This window comes from Eutrigla gurnardus (genome assembly GCF_963514095.1).
Source record: "Eutrigla gurnardus genome assembly, chromosome: 4".
NCBI classification, from domain to species: Eukaryota; Metazoa; Chordata; class Actinopteri; order Perciformes; family Triglidae; genus Eutrigla; species Eutrigla gurnardus.
In genome coordinates, this window is record NC_139918.1 from 27,933,706 (window position 1) to 27,955,702 (window position 21,997).

Below are 21,997 nucleotides of genomic sequence, written 5' to 3' on the forward strand. Positions count from 1 at the left end.
ATTTTAAGGAAATGTTAAGCAAATCTAACTAATATGAATAAGAAGAATGTTTAGAGAATAAATGCATCCCTACATATCCAATATCATCAGATATGCTATCATCAGGTTGACAGAATTGTTGCAAAAGTAAGACACGCTGCGGCGCGGAGTGTAAACTAGGTTACACAACTACAACTTTCAACAGCAGCGATCTTATCTCAATGCATGTGAGCAGCACAAGCTGTAACAGCCGAGCAGCTGTGCGATTGGGTTTAACACCCCCCCCCCCCCCCCCCCCCACCAACAATGAGCCTCTTGTCAACATTAACCAGAGAGCTGTGGTGACCTTTCTTACAAACTTACAAACCGGCCTGTGTGACGCAACGTGGAGCCAAAAGGCGTTTTTTCCCCTGAAGGAACGCAACACACAGACGTATTTCTTCCTTACGTCCCCGTTGTTGGTGTTTCATTATGAGCTCATGATCGCAGACTCACCAAGTGTTGAGGAATAAAGGTGTTGTAAATCGAGCCACTCAGTGCATCTGGCTGTCAGTGGGAGCTCCTGTGCTCTCCCACTTCCAGCAGAGTGTGCTCTGCTGTCGGTGTTGGCTGTCACATGTGGCTCCATGTGAGGCTTTTTGCAGGAGCACACACATCAGCAGCAGCAGCAGGAGGAGGAGGAGGAGGAGGAGGAGGAGGAGGAGGAAGGAGACCTGCTCTGTTCTCAGCTGTTTGGGCCGGTGCTGAGCTGTGTGTGTGGGTGACTGTCTGACTCCCCCGTACCTCCCTCCCTCCCCCCCTACATGCTCAATCACCCACTGATTGCTTCTCTTTTCTTCCATTGCAGCTGGCAAAACACATTCAAAGGCCAACAACACAACTGTTAGACACAGGGTGGGCTTCTCACTTCTCTCGCCGCTGTCTGATGACTCCGACATTAAATGATGTACTTTAATTTACTGTTTCACAACCTGTTTACATCTCTATACTGCATGTATTTATTACCCCCCACTTTAGTTAATAGACTGTACAAAACCAAGACAGGGAATAAAGTAAACAAAGGTAGAAGTCGATAGGTGACATTCATGTATAAAATGGTAATGATAACTTTATATGGATATATAAGAGAGAAGACAAGATACTAAAAGGAGCACAAAAGAACAAGGTATGATGCGTTTTTTAATAAAAGCAAAGATTTAGAAAAAGCTATTACTTCTCACTATGCATAAACATTTACATTTCTGTTCAGGTGATTTATTCTGCAGTTCAAATATACATTACAGTATTTTATTTTAGACTTTATGTACATTATATTTGATCCTTGCATTATGTCTTTTGCACTATTTCATGTATATGAAAAACATTTTTTTTTACACATACTTTTTTTTTAGAGCATTGTGAGATTTTCATGGCAATGACTTTTGCTTCTCTGTGATTGCTGTGCTTGTGATAATAACTTGAAACTTGAAAGTATTCACCACTATCTGTGCTTTTAATGTTGTTGAACACGTGCACTAATTTGCCCAAATATTAAGTATAAAAACAATATGCAACATTTCTGATGCCCTTTAACCAAGTTTTTTCTTCATGAAGGCCGGCGTGTTGGTCTGGCGCCATCTCCTGGTTGTTATGTAACATTAAGTCCCAACAACCATCACTGGTGTGATTTTTTTCCAATGAGTTAATCATTTTCTCCACTTGAGATCGACATGGTAAATTGAAGTGGTCTGGTCAATGATAACAATTTATGCTTTTCTGTTAAATGGAACCGCAGGATTAAAAAAAAAAAAAACATGAAACCAATTTTCCGCCACAAAAAAGAGACATTTTCTCAAAAATATTAACTTAGTATCTCGAAATGATTGCTTAAGTTCTCAAAATAATGACTTAGTACATCAAAAAAACAAGAAGCCTTCTCAAATAATGTTAATATCTCAGAATAATGGCATACTTCACTAAGTCACCTAAGTCAATATTTTTGAGATACTGAAAAAGTATCTCAATATTTTGGGGATAATAAATGATTATTTTGATATACTAAAAAACAAACTTTATTAAGAAAGTTTCTTTTTTTCCATAGATGACACCCTTTTAGTCAGCGGCAATAATTAGCCTGTAATAATATAAATGGCCCCTTGGAGGCGGCATTTTGTTGTATATGGCTAATATGTCAGCTAACTAGCTTTTTTTAATCTACACATCCAGCAGGTACAGACCAACATGAAGTGATAATCTCATTTAGCTCTGTTTTGGTGTCCGCCAACTCATGAGGAAAATATCTGAGTTCTCATTCAAACGCACCGATTGCAGCGAGCTGACGTACAAGGCGCTAACATGCCCAACGGAAGGTGGAACAGGTAGCTAGTTAGCTGCTAATAGCTAATCTACTACGAAACTACTATGTCTGTCACCACACTCTTAGATAGTCACGTTGTCCATTGTTAATATAAAAGCTTTAATGTTACTTAAAACAAATACATAAACGTCAAACTACGAGTAATTTAGCTACGCTAGTTGTAAAGTAGCTATGGGAGTTAGCTTAGTTTAGCTGCGTCACTTTCTAACATGGATAAACATGGCGCCCGATGTGAACAAAATCAGACGCTATGTCAAAAAAGTCTTATGTAAAAAAAGTCATAGAATGTAAAAAAAAGTAATGTAAAAAAAGTCATAGAATGTCAAAAAAGTCATGTAAAAAAAAGTCTTGGTATGTCAAAAAAGTCTTATGTCAAAAGAAGTCATAGAATGTCAAAAAAGTCATGTGAAAAAAGTCATAGAATGTCAAAAAAGTAATATAAAAAAAGTCATAGAATGTCAAAAAAGTCATATGTAAAAAAAAAGTCTTGGTATGTCAAAAAAGTCTTGTCAAAAAAAGTCAGTGTGAAAAAAGTCATGTGAAAAAAGTCATGTGAAAAAAGTCATGTGAAAAAAGTCATAGAATGTCAAAAAAGTCATGTAAAAAAAAAGTCATAGAATGTCAAAAAAGTCATGTAAAAAAGTCATAGAATGTCAAAAAAGTCATGTAAAAAAAAGTCATAGAATGTGAAAAAAGTCATATGTAAAAAAGTCATAGAATGTGAAAAAAGTAATATGTAAAAAAAAGTCTTGCTATGTCAAAAAAGTCTTATGTAAAAAAAATTCATAGAATGTCAAAAAAAGTCATGTAAAAAAAGTCATAGAATGTCAAAAAAGTCTTATGTCAAAAAAAGTCTTGGTATGTCAAAAAAGTCTTATGTCAAAAAAAGTCATAGAATGTGAATAAAGTCATGTGAAAAAAGTCATAGAATGTCAAAAAAGTAATATAAAAAAAGTCATAGAATGACAAAAAAGTCATATGTAAAAAAGTCATAGAATGTCAAAAAAGTCGTATGTAAAAAAGTCATAGAATGTCAAAAAAGTCATGTAAAAAAAAGTCATAGAATGTCAAAAAAGTCATATGTAAAAAAAAGTCTTGGTATGTCAAAAAAGGCTTGTCAAAAAAAGTAATAGAATGTCAAAAAAGTCATGTGAAAAAAGTCAGAATGTCAAAAAAGTCATGTAAAAAAAAGTCATAGAATGTCAAAAAAGTCATAGGTAAAAAAAAGTCTTGGTATGTCAAAAAAGTCTTATGTCAAAAAAAGTCATAGAATGTCAAAAAAGTCTTATGTCAAAAAAAGTCATAGAATGTGAAAAAAGTCATGTGAAAAAAGTCATAGAATGTCAAAAAAGTAATATAAAAAAAGTCATAGAATGACAAAAAAGTCATATGTAAAAAAGTCATAGAATGTCAAAAAAGTCGTATGTAAAAAAAAGTCATAGAATGTCAAAAAAGTAATGTAAAAAAAAGTCATAGAATGTCAAAAAAGTCGTATGTAAAAAAGTCATAGAATGTCAAAAAAGTCATGTAAAAAAAAGTCATAGAATGTCAAAAAAGTCATATGTAAAAAAAAGTCTTGGTATGTCAAAAAAGTCTTATGTCAAAAGAAGTCATAGAATGTCAAAAAAGTCATGTGAAAAAAGTCATAGAATGTCAAAAAAGTAATATAAAAAAAGTCATAGAATGTCAAAAAAGTCATATGTAAAAAAAAAAGTCTTGGTATGTCAAAAAAGTCTTGTCAAAAAAAGTCAGTGTGAAAAAAGTCATGTGAAAAAAGTCATGTGAAAAAAGTCATAGAATGTCAAAAAAGTCATGTAAAAAAAAAGTCATAGAATTTAAAAAAAGTCATGTAAAAAAGTCATAGAATGTCAAAAAAGTCATGTAAAAAAAAGTCATAGAATGTGAAAAAAGTCATATGTAAAAAAGTCATAGAATGTGAAAAAAGTAATATGTAAAAAAAAGTCTTGCTATGTCAAAAAAGTCTTATGTAAAAAAAATTCATAGAATGTCAAAAAAATCATGTAAAAAAAGTCATAGAATGTCAAAAAAAGTCATATGTAAAAAAAAGTCTTGGTATGTCAAAAAAGTCTTATGTCAAAAAAAGTCATAGAATGTGAATAAAGTCATGTGAAAAAAGTCATAGAATGTCAAAAAAGTAATATAAAAAAAGTCATAGAATGACAAAAAAGTCATATGTAAAAAAGTCATAGAATGTCAAAAAAGTCGTATGTAAAAAAGTCATAGAATGTCAAAAAAGTCATGTAAAAAAAAGTCATAGAATGTCAAAAAAGTCATATGTAAAAAAAAGTCTTGGTATGTCAAAAAAGTCTTGTCAAAAAAAGTAATAGAATGTCAAAAAAGTCATGTGAAAAAAGTCAGAATGTCAAAAAAGTCATGTAAAAAAAAGTCATAGAATGTCAAAAAAGTCATAGGTAAAAAAAAGTCTTGGTATGTCAAAAAAGTCTTATGTCAAAAAAAGTCATAGAATGTCAAAAAAGTCTTATGTCAAAAAAAGTCATAGAATGTGAAAAAAGTCATGTGAAAAAAGTCATAGAATGTCAAAAAAGTAATATAAAAAAAGTCATAGAATGACAAAAAAGTCATATGTAAAAAAGTCATAGAATGTCAAAAAAGTCGTATGTAAAAAAAGTCATAGAATGTCAAAAAAAAAATGTAAAAAAAAGTCATAGAATGTCAAAAAAGTCGTATGTAAAAAAGTCATAGAATGTCAAAAAAGTCATGTAAAAAAAAGTCATAGAATGTCAAAAAAGTCATATGTAAAAAAAAGTCTTGGTATGTCAAAAAAGTCTTATGTCAAAAGAAGTCATAGAATGTCAAAAAAAGTCATGTGAAAAAAGTCATAGAATGTCGAAAAAGTAATATAAAAAAAGTCATAGAATGTCAAAAAAGTCATATGTAAAAAAAAAGTCTTGGTATGTCAAAAAAGTCTTGTCAAAAAAAGTCAGTGTGAAAAAAGTCATGTGAAAAAAGTCATGTGAAAAAAGTCATAGAATGTCAAAAAAGTCATGTAAAAAAAAAGTCATAGAATGTCAAAAAAGTCATGTAAAAAAGTCATAGAATGTCAAAAAAGTCATGTAAGAAAAAGTCATAGAATGTGAAAAAAGTCATATGTAAAAAAGTCATAGAATGTGAAAAAAGTAATATGTAAAAAAAAGTCTTGCTATGTCAAAAAAGTCTTATGTAAAAAAAATTCATAGAATGTCAAAAAAATCATGTAAAAAAAGTCATAGAATGTCAAAAAAAGTCATATGTAAAAAAAAGTCTTGGTATGTCAAAAAAGTCTTATGTCAAAAAAAGTCATAGAATGTGAATAAAGTCATGTGAAAAAAGTCATAGAATGTCAAAAAAGTAATATAAAAAAAGTCATAGAATGACAAAAAAGTCATATGTAAAAAAGTCATAGAATGTCAAAAAAGTCGTATGTAAAAAAGTCATAGAATGTCAAAAAAGTCATGTAAAAAAAAGTCATAGAATGTCAAAAAAGTCATATGTAAAAAAAAGTCTTGGTATGTCAAAAAAGGCTTGTCAAAAAAAGTAATAGAATGTCAAAAAAGTCATGTGAAAAAAGTCAGAATGTCAAAAAAGTCATGTAAAAAAAAGTCATAGAATGTCAAAAAAGTCATAGGTAAAAAAAAGTCTTGGTATGTCAAAAAAGTCTTATGTCAAAAAAAGTCATAGAATGTCAAAAAAGTCTTATGTCAAAAAAAGTCATAGAATGTGAAAAAAGTCATGTGAAAAAAGTCATAGAATGTCAAAAAAGTAATATAAAAAAAGTCATAGAATGACAAAAAAGTCATATGTAAAAAAGTCATAGAATGTCAAAAAAGTCGTATGTAAAAAAGTCATAGAATGTCAAAAAAGTAATGTAAAAAAAAGTCATAGAATGTCAAAAAAGTCGTATGTAAAAAAGTCATAGAATGTCAAAAAAGTCATGTAAAAAAAAGTCATAGAATGTCAAAAAAGTCATATGTAAAAAAAAGTCTTGGTATGTCAAAAAAGTCTTGTCAAAAAAAGTAATAGAATGTCAAAAAAGTAATGTAAAAAAAAGTCATAGAATGACAAAAAAGTCTTATGTCAAAAAAAGTCATAGAATGTGAAAAATTCATGTGAAAAAAGTCATAGAATGTCAAAAAAGTCATGTGAAAAAAAGTCATAGAATGTCAAAAAAGTCATGTAAGAAAAAGTCATAGAATGTCAAAAAAGTCATATGTAAAAAAAAGTCTTAGTTTTTCTAGTCTTAAAAGTGACACAGCGTATGTAGAACTACCAAAAAATAATAATGGTGGAGCATTAACATTATAGGACATACAGTTATTTAATCCTCAATTTAGTCAGTTTTACTCGTTGATTTCACATTGCTACATGTGTTGTAAACTGTTACACACTAGATGATCATAACGATTGTTAATGATTACTTCATTTTACCTCCGTAGGAGAAAAAAAATAAAGCTCATATAAAGCTCTCCGTGACTTGTTGGCGTATACAAATCATGCGCCAACGGTGGTTGAATTGTAACTGATGATCACCAGCAGATTGACATCATGGTGCAGCGTCAGCCTTTCCAGAATATAGCAGAGTAGAGCAATTTAACACACTGCCAGGTACGTTAAGGACTAGTGTGTGAGGTGAATGACTGTGCCTCCTGCTGCACATAGAGCTGCTATGTCATGTATGTGAGGTTGCAGATGAAATGCTGCTGCTTTTGAGTTTTGGCGTGAGATACAGTAACACAGAGGCTATGCCAGGCATTTCAACACAGGCCTCCGACTGGAGCAGCTGTCTGTCATTGAACACACTGCTCTCTGGTTTCTCTTGTGTGTGTGTGTTTTTTTTAATGCTTCATGTTGTCATTGTTGTCATTAAGTTTTATGATCAGCTTTGCAGAATTAAAATCCTGTGTTCTATCTATTCTTCCGAGAAATGTATCAGGTGATGTTATGGCAGCAGGTCTCATATCCGGAAGCTTTGAATCACAAGGTGCTGAAGGACTTTGACCCCCAGAAATTGCTGTGTCTTGCAGTGAGATGCTCCAAAACCACAAGTGACAGAAATGCACAGGTGTCTTCGTCTCCTCTTCAGGTTTGGGTTTGAATATTCTTTTGACATTTTTTTTGCAGAAAGAGCAGCAGCATAGTCTTATTCGCAATGACAATATCGTAACGATTCTGCTTTGTAGCTTGTTTGTTGTGATGCATGTGTTTTTAAAGTATAGTCTACACATGAATGTATCTCTGTTCAAAATTAACATATCTTACTTGTGTTTGACAGTGGCATTTAACTACAATATCATATATTGATTGTACTATAATCATACTGAGGATCCAAGTTAAGATTGATGAGTGCAGGAATTCATAAACATTAACAGAGTCATATGACAGTCAGCGTGAAAATCTGTTACGTATTGACTAAAATTAAGTTAAATTTCAGATTTATCTCAAGTTAGAACTTTGAAATAACACATTTATTTGACTTGTTTTTTCTGCTCTAAATGTGACGGTAAACTCCAATCAAGTGATTTAGCATTGCAAGTCATGTGCTTTATGTTACCAATTTTTGTAAGCACACACAAATAAAGCAATTACAGGTTATTGCCATGTAACATTTCCTTATTTTAGCTGCTGATAGAGGGACTGATATGGCATTTGGCCTGAGGAGGACCCAGTCCCTGAGGAGTCTCTCTGGGGTTCAGGAGAGGTCATGGGTCATGCCAGCTTCCACACGCTGGGACAGGAAGTCTGTGTCTCAGCTGGTGCAACAGTAAGTTCTGCACAATATATGGTATGTTCGTATTCACATGATCATGCAGCATTACGTGCTTCACGCTCACACGTTTACACAGCTTCCCAGTCCATTCCTCTTCTAGTTAAGACAAATGAAAGTTCAGTGTTTGTGCATTGCTCAAGAGCACATAGACAGTTTAATTCACTTTTCCTGCTAATGTATTCCCAGCAAAAGGATCATTATTAATACATTTGTCAATAAATGTGTTCAAACAGATACCAAAGCTGTGCTGACCTGAGGAGTATTGAAAAAGAGGAGCATAAACTTCAGGTGCAACATCTTTTTATTTTCGTATTTTCATCCATAGCAATAAACGTGGCAACCAGTAAAACAACACCACTACCCAAACAACACACATACATCTCAGCCGCTGCTTTCAGGTGACAGACAGCTGTGTGGAGCCTCAATGGAGGAGGCTGGACAAAGTGGCCCTCTGGGGATCTGGAAGACGCTCCAATCTGTCCAGGAGTCGCTCCATGGATTTCCTGCCTCAGAAGGAGTCTTCAGGCACCAAAGCTCTTTGTGCCCTGTTTGAGTCCAGGGCCACCCTGCAGCAAAGCTTCAACAGCAGCCCACGGCTCAACTCAGCCTCTGCTACTGACATCAACACAGGGAGAATCTGGCCTCTACAGGACTGGAGAAGTCACAAGGAAACAACCATTCAGGTGTGTGAGTTTAGTACATATATTTATTTAACCTATTTAAAAAAATACATTTAAAAACAACCATTTGTGTTTTTTTGTTCCATGCATTAACATGCAGATGTGAGAGAGGTATGAATCTTCTCATCTAATCGCAAAAAAAAAGCAAATAAACATACTTGTCAAACTATTACTTTAAGCTCCCATTAGTCTTTGTAGGCCACCTTTCCAAACAGGGACTAACCATAGAAAAAACAGTGTGTTGTTACAGTCTTCCCCACTGTATGTTTTTTATCCACAGAGAGCCACCCAGGTGGAAGGAGGAAAGGCCATGAATGGACTCCCGGAGTCTTCTGCCCGATCATCCAGATACTCACACGGTGAGCAGTGGTGCTGGATGTCATGTTTATGGACACTGAGATCTGATAGGGCAGATGGGGTCGGTGACAGGATCCCCTCGACAGCATGAGATCACCGTTGTATTTTGGTGCCACAGTTGACAGTCACTGTTGTACTCTCTTTATAGCAACCTTGTGGCAAACTAAGACCATCACTGCTCTTTGAGGGAGGCGATGTTTATGTTCCTGCTGTTTTGTTGAACCATGAATGTAGGCTGAGACATTTATCTGTCCATGTCAAAAACACATCAAGTATACCAAAATAATCTAGATTAAGTTACAAGAACAAAAATGTCTGGAGCGTGTGTGTGGGACAAGTGTCACCGTGTACATCCTGACAGATTGTTGGTTAAACACTGACCTCTGTGTTCTTTGGCCCTGGTAGGTAGCAGGGAAACGGCTAAATAAAGACAAGGATGTAGCAGAGTAAATACATAACTATGCGTTTGGCTTAGATGCTTAAGATAGGAGTGAGGCTGTTGCTGAAGGCTCCGTGACACAGACCGCGTCCCTCTGAGGCATGCCTCTCCGTGTCCTGGAACTGATATCGTGCCAGCGTATCGCACTTGACCCTTTGACCTTGAGCTGCGTCAGGTGCGAATAAGACATAAAGAGGAATGTGAGTGGACATCTTATGTGTTTCTTGGAGTATTTCTGAGGATGACTGTTAGAAATCATAGTGTACTTTCTGATCGTAGGTGAAAATATATATATATATATATATATATATAAAAATCTTAAGCTACAATTTGTTCAACCATTGTCTACTAGCATAAACTAGCACACATGTATATGGGTCAGTATGATACAGACAGTCTTAAGTTAAAAAAATTAAAATTAAATTATATTTCCCACCAAAAACACCCACTGACATACATACTGCAGGTCCCACCCAGCGCCCGTTATAGTGGGTGACAATGTAGCTTTGGGAATGGGAGGCGGAGGGTGCCCCAGTCTCTCTGTGACTAACAGAGGTGATTGACTCAGCCGCCAGCCCACCCTCCCAAAATAGCCAGAGTCTTCCACTGGAGCAGTGGGCTCTGATAAAAATCAGCTGTCACCGAGGCCACAGGACTAGAAAGAGTTCAGTCCCAGTGAACGGAGAAGCAGAGAGGCTGATCGTACATCACAGGGGCCCTAAGAGTCGAGTTATCCAGCACAGCGGGGATACACAGGGAACCGAGAGGGAACAACACTGGATGGTATTTTAGTGAGTATCATGATTATTAACTTTCTGGAAATGGAGGAAACTGAATATGTAGCTAATGTAAAAGATACTTAAACCTACATGGCTTCGTTGTTCTGAATGACGTGATTGATCTGTGAGCTAAGCGAGTGAACGTGGAGTTTAGTGGATACTCTTTGCTTTTATTTCAGTATAACAAAAATCTAAATATTAAAGGTAAATTTTAATATTGTGCCAGTGTGTCACTGAGAAACCAAATACTGCAATTGATTTTAAGCATATAGGCTTATAATTAATTATATTATTATTATATATTGACTGAGATAAAAATAATAATAATAGAAAACATTTTCAAACCATTTCTCTCTTAATTATGGCTATTTCTTTGAGTGACATCAAAGCTTAGGTCACAAATTGAAGTGTGATTACATTGCTGGCATCTTCATTAAGTCTTAAGTGGCTATCAATTTTCCACCCATTATCTTTAGAAATGTCTGGAATGGGAGGTCAGACAACAGGAGCACTCAATCATTAGCGTTCAGTCGTTCTGTCATCACGAGAGTCACGATGAACTGCAGCAAATCTGCTGTAAAAGCAATAAAGAAAATCCCGATCTATCGTTTTTATTGATCGGTGTAATACCCAGTGGTGTGATGTGCATTCCGGGGCCCTCCAGCGTGAGCAGCCTTTTGGCATGCTGGTTTTCATTTCAGTCTGTGAATGTGGGTACAATCGCCGACAGCTGACGGTGGTGAAGGTGGTGGTAGTGAAGAACAAATACCAACTGCATTTCACCGTCATTTGTACAGCTGCCCGCAGCCCCAAAACGCCCCCCACATTACTGTGCCACTAATAGCACCTCTTCATTCCTGGAGACCGAACCCGCATCAAAGAGACGTCCGGCAAAAATCCATTTTGAACGTGTGGGAATCACTGGAAAAAATGTCAGCGAAGCTTCGAGTCACTTTTCATTTGTTTAAAACGTTTTTTACATTTGACTAGTTTTTTGATACGAGTGTGTGGTGATGACAAGTGATGAAGCTGACCTCTCATTTGAGTGGGCGAGGGCTTCAACGGGACACGCACGGCACTCGGTTGCCTCATTCAGTCTGCTCACCCATCTATGAAAATAGTTTAAGTCCGGACTCGTGAGAGGCGCCAGCTTGCTGGTCCATCCTTTTGTCCTGCGAGGGCTTAATGTGTGAAAAGGGGAGGTGTGTTCAAATCTGTCCATTAGTTACAGCCGGATGGCCTGTGCAGCACTCTGGGGCTGTTGACCTCTGGTCATATTGTTCTCATCGCTCTTGTTGTTGTTGTTGAAATACGTTCTGAATTTAAAACATCTACCATGTTCTTTACTCAAACTAATCAACTGTTTTCAGCTTGGTCGGTAGCCTACAAAAGGGGAAAACAATGAAAATGCAGAATTATATTAAATATTTTGGTCATTTATTTAGAATATTATAAACAATTAACAGTTGCTCATTGGCCACAATTCTTACTTTACCAGTTAAGTCACTCAAATACTGGTATAGAAAATAAATCAATAACAAACATAAACCACAGTCAAACACAACAATGTAACCCAATCCTGGTGATCAAAAATGACTTCTGATTGTGTAATCCTCCATCACGAGACTCTGACCTGTAAATCATTTCTGAACTGGGCTGTAACCTAACCTCATCGCTTGGACACAACAGACTAAAATACTCATGTGGAGGCTTGTTGTAGCTGCTCAAGCACTTTGATCATATGCTTTAATTCTGTATCGTCTAAGATCGAGTGTGGTCACATATGCACATCGAAAAACTCTCTATAGCATTAGTTATTACTTTGGCTCGGTGTGAATCTGGGAGGAGCCTGAACGCCGCGAGGGGAAGGACTCGCCGCCCTGTCCACTTTTGCTTTGTTCCACTTATTGACACATTACGGCGATGCTGTCGTAAATGAAATGTTTGAAGTGTAGAGTGAAGTTTGGTTCACATGGAACAACGGACGAATGTTGCATACCAAACCAAACGTCCTTTAGAGGAGATTTCTGCTACGAATACGTGTGCCCGTTACACCCCTTCTTATTTCAGTAAATCAAATATCTGTATTATTGCAGAGTTAAACAACCAGGTGGACTAATGCTCACCAAACGGAGATCATTACTATATTTTTCATGGGGTCAGGCAGACGCATTCCTTTGGTCAGGTGTTGATGGTTTGATGGCCGAGAGCTCACACAAACAACGTGCAAACAATCTGTGTCACTCCAGCTGAGCTAGCAGTTGCTGTTTTTTTTTCTTCTCGGGCGTCATGGTCTGTGCATGGCATGCAGTTTGGTGATGTTCCAAGGCAGCAGGCAGCCTGTGTGGGCCTATTTGTCCAGTCAGCTACTGGGATCAATGCCTTCCTAAACTCACTTCTTTGTTAAGAATGTGTCTTTAGCACAATAAATCATATATAGGTTCCTTTTAATATTTAAGTCCCCTAAGCTACTCAGACTCACTGTCAGGGTGTCATATACTGTAGGCCTTGCAGATGCAGATGGAAGTTAACAGGGAGCTGCAACAGTGATAAGATTCCTGCATCACTAAAAATACCCACCCACACAGTGTTATCATTAAGTTGTCGCTGACACGAGTCACACTCCACATTTATGTCGGGAAAGTATGTGTCAAGCAGGTTATTTTACTTCAGTTATTCTCATTTTACTGACCAAATGATCTCAAAACATAAATATTTTTCTTTTTCCATTGCAGATGACAAATATAGTCCAGCGCTGACTAAGGGGGGCACGCCAACAAGACAAAACAGAGACAGGATATCTACTTCCTCCTCAGTGAGAGACAGATCAGCTCTCTATCTGTCAAGAGCAGCAGCCATCGACTCCACAGGAGGCTCAACTCAGCCAGTGAGTTCCTGAAATGCCTTTCATTCCTCCCTGCACACCGAGGTCAAGGTCTTCAGTAGGGAATGACCGCAATGCTCTGTCACAGTGGATGATGTATAATAAAATACTTTAAATGTATAGCACATGTGCAGCACAGTGAATGTATATATTTCTTTATAGAAAATAGCCAAACTTAATCCAAACTGATCAAAATTGCACTTTATTTTTTCTGCTTTTCAATAGGAATCCGTCAATACTCCAGGGACGAGAATCAAAAACAGTAAGGTACTGTATAGTTAATTTAGCATCCTTTACTACCACGTGTGGGCACTGATACTGTGTGCTGTGGAAATTACTCTGACTAATTTTTTTTTTTGCTTGTTTGAACAAAGTAACAGTTAACCTTTGATCACATTCAAGAACTCAAACAACATAATGGTGCCATATATGACTTTTAAAGTTACACAGGGAGTGAGTCGTCTTCACGGAGTCTATCCTGTAGCATCACAATGTTTCTACAAACAAATCACTGACTCTAAACAGGGCCTTGCCGTTTTTACGTTACGTTCTACAACACACTTTGTGAAACTGCGTTAATGTGAGTGCAATAATGTGGTACCGCCAAGCCGCATTCTCTTCAGCACCTTTCAACTCATTGTTTTGGCTTTGCAGATTTAACTACTATTTTTGGTTATGTTGCACTGCTCTCATCAGTGTTGTCTTTGGCCGCAGCAGGCAGCTGATTCCAGCAAAAAAAGATCTAAGAATCCCACCGTACCCTTCCGACCCAGCAAACGGACAACATTAGAAACCAGCTGGTGGACATAGTGGAGCATTTAGTGGCTAAAGATCCAGATCCAATATAAAAAGAGAATGAATATTAAAATTGAATTTTTCAGATCATTCGTCTTCAAATGAGTTGCTACATCTCTGATGGAAATGCTACTGTACACATACTGTTTGAATGTGTATGCAGCTTGTTTCCGCTGCCGCCAAGTGGCCAAAAAAAGTATGTTAATGCGGATTTATACTTCCAAAGGAAGACGTTTAGTAATTAATTTAACTTGGTGCACTTGTAGTATAGACTCGGTGTCTGTGTGATGTCTGCTTACTAACAGCTATGAAGTGTTTCGTTAACCCTGGTGTGACAAAGGATGGTTTGCTGTTAAAAACATCAAGCAAGCATATACAAAGGTAAGATATGTCTGCACTTGCTAAAATGCATGTCAATCTAATATTTGACCGTACTTTAACAAAAGCATTTTCTGACTACTGAGACCTGACAATATTACTCCCATCTGTCTTTCATTTAAAGATGGCTGAAGCAGCCAGGAAAATCACAGTTTCTTACCCATCTCATGATGACGACGACCTGCCTCCCCCCCCACCTCCTCCCATACCACCTAGACCCCTTGACTATGAAGAGCATTCAGCACTGGGAAGCCTCCCTCTGCCCCCACCTAAAGAAACCTTTTCCACGTTCTACCAGCAACGGCAGAAGAGTGAGCTGAAGAGGCTCTTTAAACACATCCACCCAGACCTGAGGGCAAGCCTTGATGATGCAGTGGATGATGAGATATTGAAGGCAGTGCAGTCAGAAAATACTCAGGCAACGGATGCAGCTTATCAGGGTGAAGTGCAGTCCATGAGGTGGATCTTTGAGAACTGGAAACTGGACAATATTGGGGATCCTCACGAAACCAAGAAGCTGCTGGACGATGAGGAGTTGAAAGGTGGAAACGTCAGAGGCACCTCCTCTATGTTTGAGCACATTGACGGCAGCCAACACATGTCTGCTAAAAGACAGACTTCTGTCAGAGGGGATGTTAGGACGTCAACATGGCTGTTTGAGACTCAGCCCTTAGATTCTCTTACCGAATCCAAAAGAGAAGAGGGTGAACTGGTCGAAGCAGTGCTGAAAGAACCCATCCAGCCAGGAGATGTGACAGGGGCTCGGCTGCTTTTTGAGTCTAAACCATTAAGTGACCTGGGACGCTGCAACTCCATAGTAGACCAGAGCTTCCTCAAACTGAGATCTGAGCTCCAGGAGCAGAAAGGTGATGTCCAGAAGACTGTAAAACTCTTCCAGGCAGAACCTTGCTGTGCCATAAGAGACAACAGTGGAAATATCCATGAGATTAAATCCATCTGCAGGGAGGAGATCAACAGCAGCAATATCAGCACTGCCCGTTGGCTTTTTGAAACCCAGCCTTTGGACCTGATTAATAAGGGAACTGATGGGGTGAAAATAATTCGGGGTATATCTCTGGAAGAGGGGCACAGAGGAGGAGTTGACCAAAAGCGATGGATGTTTGAAACTCAGTCATTTGACACAATACAAGAGGTTGTGGGAGTGGACACGTTTGAAGGAACGGTGGCTGACTGTGCAGGAGATGCCGATGTCATGAACAAGAGGAAGCTCTTTGAGATGCAACCCTTGGCAGCACGAACAGGAGACTCTGCAGAAAAGTCTTTGGGAAAGGAAGAAATTGTAGCCGGAGATGTCAAGACTTCTCTGTGGCTGTTTGAAACTCAACCCATGGAGGCCCTTAATGATAGCTATGAAGTTGGGAGTTTGAAAAAGATTACCCTTTCAGCTGACGAACAAGGAGAAGTAAAAGGCAAAAAACAAATATTCGAGAGCTGCAGCACTCAAAAGACCACCTCATTCAAAGAACAAGAGATTGAAAAGGGCGATGTTAAGGGTTTCAAACATCTCTTTGAAACACTTCCCCTGAGCAAAATCACACAGTCTGATGAGGAGATTATTGAGGAGGAAAAAGCTATTGCAGCAGGACATGTAAAAGGTAACAAAGCAATGTTTGAGACGACTCCTTTATATGCAATAAAAGACAGTTCTGGAAACCTCCATACGGTCACAACAGTCAGCCGAGAAGAATTCATCAAAGGGAAGGTCCAAAATTATAAGTGGATGTTTGAGACGACGCCTTTAGACAAGCTTGAAGAAGGAAAAGGAAATGTTGAGGTGATCAAAGGGATCACCAGACAGGAGGATACCACCGGTGATGTCAAGATGGCGAAGTGGCTTTTTGAAACCCAGACAATAGATGGGATCCATTCCAAGTTCAACCAGACAGAGCATGACGTTTCTGTAGAAGAGGAGCATCCTAAAGGTGATGTCAAGAACTGCAAGTGGTTATTTGAGACACAACCAATGGACATTTTGTATGACAAATCAGAAAAAGTAAATGATAAAGAAGCCATTGACAATACCGATGTCAAGTCCATGACTTGGCTTTTTGAATCACAGCCTCTAGATAGCATCAAAGATGGTGAAGAGTTCAATTTGAAACTCTGCAACACCTTACAGGATTCTGTCAAATCGGAAGTTGGTGTTCAACATGTTTTTGAAACAGAAACCCTGAATAGAATGAGAAAGGATGCAAACTCTGAGCAAGATGTGAGATGTGTCAGCCAGGTCAACTTCCAGTCTGGAGAAGTCTCACGAGTCAAAGAACTTTTTGAATCCTGCTCCCTCAATGAAATAGGATCAGAAATGGTGGCAACATCTGATGAGCAGAACCAAGATGAACACCTTGTAAAAGGTTCTGTACATAAATTTACCTGGATGTTTGAAAACTGCCCCATGAACCAAATGAATAGGAACAGTGAGGATGCAAACAATCAGAAAGTCAGTGGTGCAGAGGGCGGTGATGTACAGAACAAAAAGTTTATATTCGAAACCTCTTCACTGGACAAAATCCATGACCAGCCCCTTGAACAGAACTCAGTCTCTGTGGAACAACCTGTGAGCAGTGTTGACGTGAAGTCGAGCACCATGATGTTTGAGTCCCTGCCGCTGTATGCCATCAGAGATAAAGAGGGCCAGTTTCATGAAGTTACAACTGTGAAAAAAGAGGAGGTAATGAGTGCTGATGTAAGAGGAGCAAGATGGATGTTTGAGACAAAACCCCTTGATGCCATCAAGGCAGAGAAGGAAGTTTACGTGATCCGGGCTGTTACCCAGGAAGATGTTAAGACAGGAGATGTCAAATCAGCCAGATGGAAGTTTGAGACACAACCTTTGGACTCATTTACCAGCCAGGATGAGCCCTCTGTCAGGGTCATTGAAGAGTTGGGAAGCAGTAATGTGCAACTCAATAAACAGATATTTGAATCTGATCAGTCATGCCAGAAATTCATGCGAATGGTTAGTGTTACTGATGTCCAACATGGTGATGTCAGGACCTCCACCTGGCTCTTTGAGAATCAAACCATTGACAGTCTGAAAGGGGACCCTCAGGAGCAAGGTCCGGTAAAAACGGTCCACAGGGAAGACAGCCAGAAAGGAGATGTGAAACGCTGCACTTGGCTGTTTGAATCACAGCCACTTGACAAAATCAAAATCAAGGAGCCAGAGGATACCTCAGTGCAAGGTGCTGAGGAGGAAATACCAAAAGCTGATGTAAAGTGCACTACTTGGCTCTTTGAGACCACGCCCCTTGACAAAATCACTGCCAACAGTGTTGCTGACACCCTGTGCTATCTGTGCCAAATGCATTTTGTTCACTCAAGCGGCATCATAATAGAAGCAAATGAGAGTAGAAATGTTAGCATGGCAAAATATCTGCTTGAAGGCAATGATGGCGTGCAAATCCAGAACGAAGAGGTTATCGGGGGTAACATAAGGAACATCATGTTACAACTCTTACTCAAACCAACCCTAAAGCCACAAATAAGTCTTCTTAGAGAAGTGGTGAGGGGTAAAGTGAATACCACAGTAGTAGAACTTCCAGTCTACCAGTCACCCACAACTATCAACCTCGAGAGCGATCAAAGAATACAAAACATTGTCCAGATGATTGAAGAATTGCTCGCCCAAGATAAGGATTTGAAAAAAGGAATCATAATGCAAGAGACTGTGGAGGGGAAAGCAGAGATGTCAGTTTATTCACTCATCTGCAATTCTGAAACCACAACCGATGGTCACATTATAGAGAAGGGAGACGTCAAGTCTACCATTGGAAATCTGCTAGCCACTGCTAAGAGTCAGAGGACTGCAGCGTCATGTAGAGTGGATGAAAATGAAAAGGGAAATGTGAATCTGTACAAAAGTTGCATTGAGAAAGGAGACATGTGCTATCTGAAAAGTCTTCATACTGATGCAACAGCAGATGAAGTTGATCACAGTCTTCTGGCTGAGGAACACATTGAAGTAGTTCAAGGTGATGTGAAGGAAGCAAAGAGAAGTCTCTGTCAGCAAAAAGAGCAAGTAGAGCGAACCATTTTGGATGTTTTGCCAGGGGACGTAAAGAACACCAAAAAGGTTTTTTCATCAGAGTGCTCTCTCAGTGTTGAAAACTGCGCTCCGAAGGAAGAAATAATCCCTGGGGATATCTTGACAGCAAAGCAACAACTTGCAGTAAAGCAACCTGTCATGGTGGAGAAGGAGGAAATTGTGGCTGGGGACATCAAGGCGACAATGCAGTCATTAGAACGGGCAAAGCAGCAGAGCCTGTGTATGGAGAGGGAGACCATTAAACCTGGAACTATCTATGACATGAACTTGCCAGGTCCTGAAATAGAAGGAGGCCAATCAGAAAAAGAGGTCATCATATCCGGAGATGTGAAAGCAGCAAAAAAGTCCCTTGAAATGGCTAAGCAGCAAAGCATGCACATGGAGCGTGACGTCGTTGTCCCTGGAAAAATATACAACGTGAATGTGACAGCACAAGAGGAAAGCTCTGCCGCAGTGATGCAATCTACATGTTCATCTTCCTCCAGATGCCAGCAAATCAAGACGTATCCAAAGGTCAGTGATGCAGAGAAAGATCAGGGAAGCCATGTTTCCTTTGAGTCTTGTCAACAAAGTGCAGTTATAGTCAGCAATTGTGCACCAGAATCACTGCCACCTTTTGTAAGTTGTGAATGTAATGGGCAGACAACAGAAGATGAGACAGAAGAAGTTATCAGAGGAGATGTGAAGGCATCTATTAAGTCTCTGAAAAGTGCAGCAACAGAGCAGAAGCTCCTAGATAAAGAAGATATCGTAAGAGGTAACGTCAAATTGGCTCTGCAATCTCTTGAGAAGTCTAGTGTAAATGTATCCAAAGGAGACTATAAAGCTGCAATGATATACAGGAATTCAGGGAAGGCTTGTTCAGGGAGGAGCAAGACTGTTCAGAAGCAGTGTGTTGTGGTGTCTATGCCTCCATCTGACACAACATTGTCTCCTTCAATTTCAGTAACCTGTGAAGGACAACCATCCCTTACAACACAACCCAACCCTGTAGCAAATGGAAACACTAAATCATCCAGCTCTGTGAGTGTAACTCCACCTCCACTCCCTCAAAAGACAAGCGAGAAATCCAAGGAGCAGAAGCCAGCTTTACCACCAAAGCCACAATGGATAAAATCAGTAGTCGTAGAAGAACCGAATATTTTAGCTCCTCCCAAAGTCGCTTGCCACATTACAGACAAACTAAAAAGCACAGTGATTCCTCCAAAACAAAGCAAACCATTCCCTATGCCCTCTCCAGATAAACTAAATGGAACCACAACACCTGGCAAAATCAGTACAGAGATCTTAGAGGAAACATCCCACCAAAACTGTATTGAGGCATCTCAAGACTTGAATCAAATTAGTGAATGTCTACCAATGGACTCAAAGGTTCAGGAAACTAAGAAGAATAAGAAAAAACTTACAGGAAATGAAACAGACTGCCAAGTAAAGATGTCGAACAGCTCCGAAGTGGAAATGGAGAGAAATGTAATACAGAAAATTAATGCGGCTGAAGAGATACAAAGGTGCATGAAAAATTTGGCAGAAGATGACAAACATGAAATGAACATGAGCTTGCAAGCTACTCTGCAGAACTTTGAAAGGAAGGAAAGTGAGACTCTGAATAGAAGAACCCCTTTGTTGTCCAAGAAGGTAAACGTGATAAATGATTATCCTAGTGACCATAAACAAATCAACAAAACCACTGCTCAACAACACAAATCACCTCCCAAGAAAGAGCACAACACAGGTGATACACAGGAAACATCAAAACCCAAGACATGCCATGTACAGCAAAAGGACCTCAATGAAAAGCAAGTCAAACTCGAGGAAAAAGTTGTTTTAAGAGAGAAGAAAGTAAAGGAGACAGATTATGAAAGACGAGAAAGGCTTTCTGTCCACAAGGAGGAGATCATGAAGGGAAATGTGAAAGCAGCCATGGAAATCTTTGAAAATTTGAGGAAACGAGAGGAACTCAAAGGAATCCTGTGTCAAGTGCAAGATATAGAGGGAGAGACGAGCAGTGTCGATGTTAGCTCCTTTAAGACGTTATGTGAGACTGTTCCTGCTTGGGTGGCAACGCCAAGTGGAAATGCAAAGCAAAGTGATGAAAAGAAAGTTGAAGTAGAGACACAGGACGACGACCTTGAAAGCATCTCTTCAGTTGAGACTGTATTTGAAGATCTGGAAAAAGCAAGCAAGGAAATAATGAATCTGAAGGAGCAAACATTAGCAAAACTTCTTGACATTGAAGAGGCCATCAAAAAGGCTTTGTACTCCGTCTCCAATCTGAAATCTGAGGCTGACATTGCAGGTTTGTCAGGACTATTTGATGAATCATTGAAATGTGAGCAAAATGTTCAACCTGCCAACAACATCAGGAAAATAAGTATTGTGTCAAGCAAGGCCAAATCAGGCAAAACCAAAGAGGCAACTGGCATGAATACGCAAACAGTTTCGGATTCAAGTGCTTCGCAACAAGAAGTGCGCAGACAAGTCAAGGACAAGCCACTTATCAGACAGTCTTCCCAGTCTTCCCCGTCATTCATCTCCATTCACTCGGCTGCCAGAAAGTCTGCTGAACAACCAAAGTCACCAATGTCTACATTTAAACCAAAAACGGAGGGTCTTTCTCAAAGCTGCCATAGTGCACATGGTGATCTCGGACAGGAGTCTGCTGCTGCTGCTGAACCCTCAAAGAATGGTCAGAGTCCGGCACAACGCAAGGTTAGTGTGATCGAAGTGAAAACTGTTCCAGAGCAACCCACCGGAATAGTTGGCTCAAAGACCGTCAGTGAAACGTACGAAGAGACTGACAGCTTTGGCAATGTATTTGTGTCTTCTGTGACTTCAACATTTGTCACCAAACAGTCCGACAGTAAATCGTCAGCACTGTTTGAAGTAGCCGGGAGTCCAGCCAGATACGAAGTTATGACATCCCCATTAATCCGAAGATCTGGTCGCCCTTTTGAAGATAAAGTGTTGAGCAACACCAATGAGGAAGGAACGGTGTTCGTAACATTTAGCCAACCAAAGGAAAAGCGCTAAATAAGATGTACAGCGACCTTCCTGTCCTTTTTAAGAAAGTAGTTATTCCATCTGTGATTCATGAAAAAGGTTTTGCTTTGAAATTGAAATCATGAAAATGTTGAATTTTAATTAAAAAAACAGTCTGTCTTATAGATTTTATACTGTAACCACATGCCCAAGTGTAATGTTATTTTATTAAAGATAAGTTGGTACTGTATGTTCTGTTGTGTAAATTGTCAAATAAACTAGTTTAAAAGATTGTTAACTGTGACTTCTGTTCTTCATGCTTGTCTGTTGTTGTTATTCCAAAACTTTTAAAACCTGAAGTGGATGTAATGAAAGTTATTGGTTATTACATATCAACATGAACATTTACCACCTTATAAAACTGAAGTATAAAAAACGCTTGGTGAAAAAAAAAATGCTGTTTTAAAGGATTATGTGCCGGACAGCTTTGTGGCTAGGAAGAGTTGCCAGGCAACAA

At 38.6% G+C, this 21,997-nt stretch overlaps 1 protein-coding gene across 5 annotated transcripts; it reads left to right on the top strand.

Annotated features, from left to right (window-relative positions):
- The first annotated feature begins 7,993 nt into the window (after positions 1 to 7,993).
- Positions 7,994 to 21,907, top strand: xirp1 (xin actin binding repeat containing 1). Of its 5 annotated transcripts, XM_084008387.1 has the most exons (8): positions 7,994 to 8,114; positions 8,354 to 8,408; positions 8,519 to 8,803; positions 9,081 to 9,159; positions 13,111 to 13,262; positions 13,485 to 13,526; positions 14,557 to 19,014; positions 19,448 to 19,586. In XM_084008387.1, exons 1-8 carry the CDS (start codon positions 8,062 to 8,064, stop codon positions 19,448 to 19,450), a joined length of 5,127 nt encoding a protein of 1,708 aa, XP_083864513.1. In that variant the 5' UTR covers positions 7,994 to 8,061; the 3' UTR covers positions 19,451 to 19,586. The 5 variants fall into 5 exon arrangements, with proteins under 5 accessions (XP_083864513.1, XP_083864509.1, XP_083864510.1 ...); XM_084008383.1 differs by having other exon boundaries at positions 8,004 to 8,114; positions 14,557 to 21,907; XM_084008384.1 differs by lacking the exons at positions 7,994 to 8,114; positions 8,354 to 8,408; positions 8,519 to 8,803; positions 9,081 to 9,159 and adding an exon at positions 10,244 to 10,387 and having other exon boundaries at positions 14,557 to 21,905.
- The last annotated feature ends 90 nt before the right edge of the window (positions 21,908 to 21,997 follow it).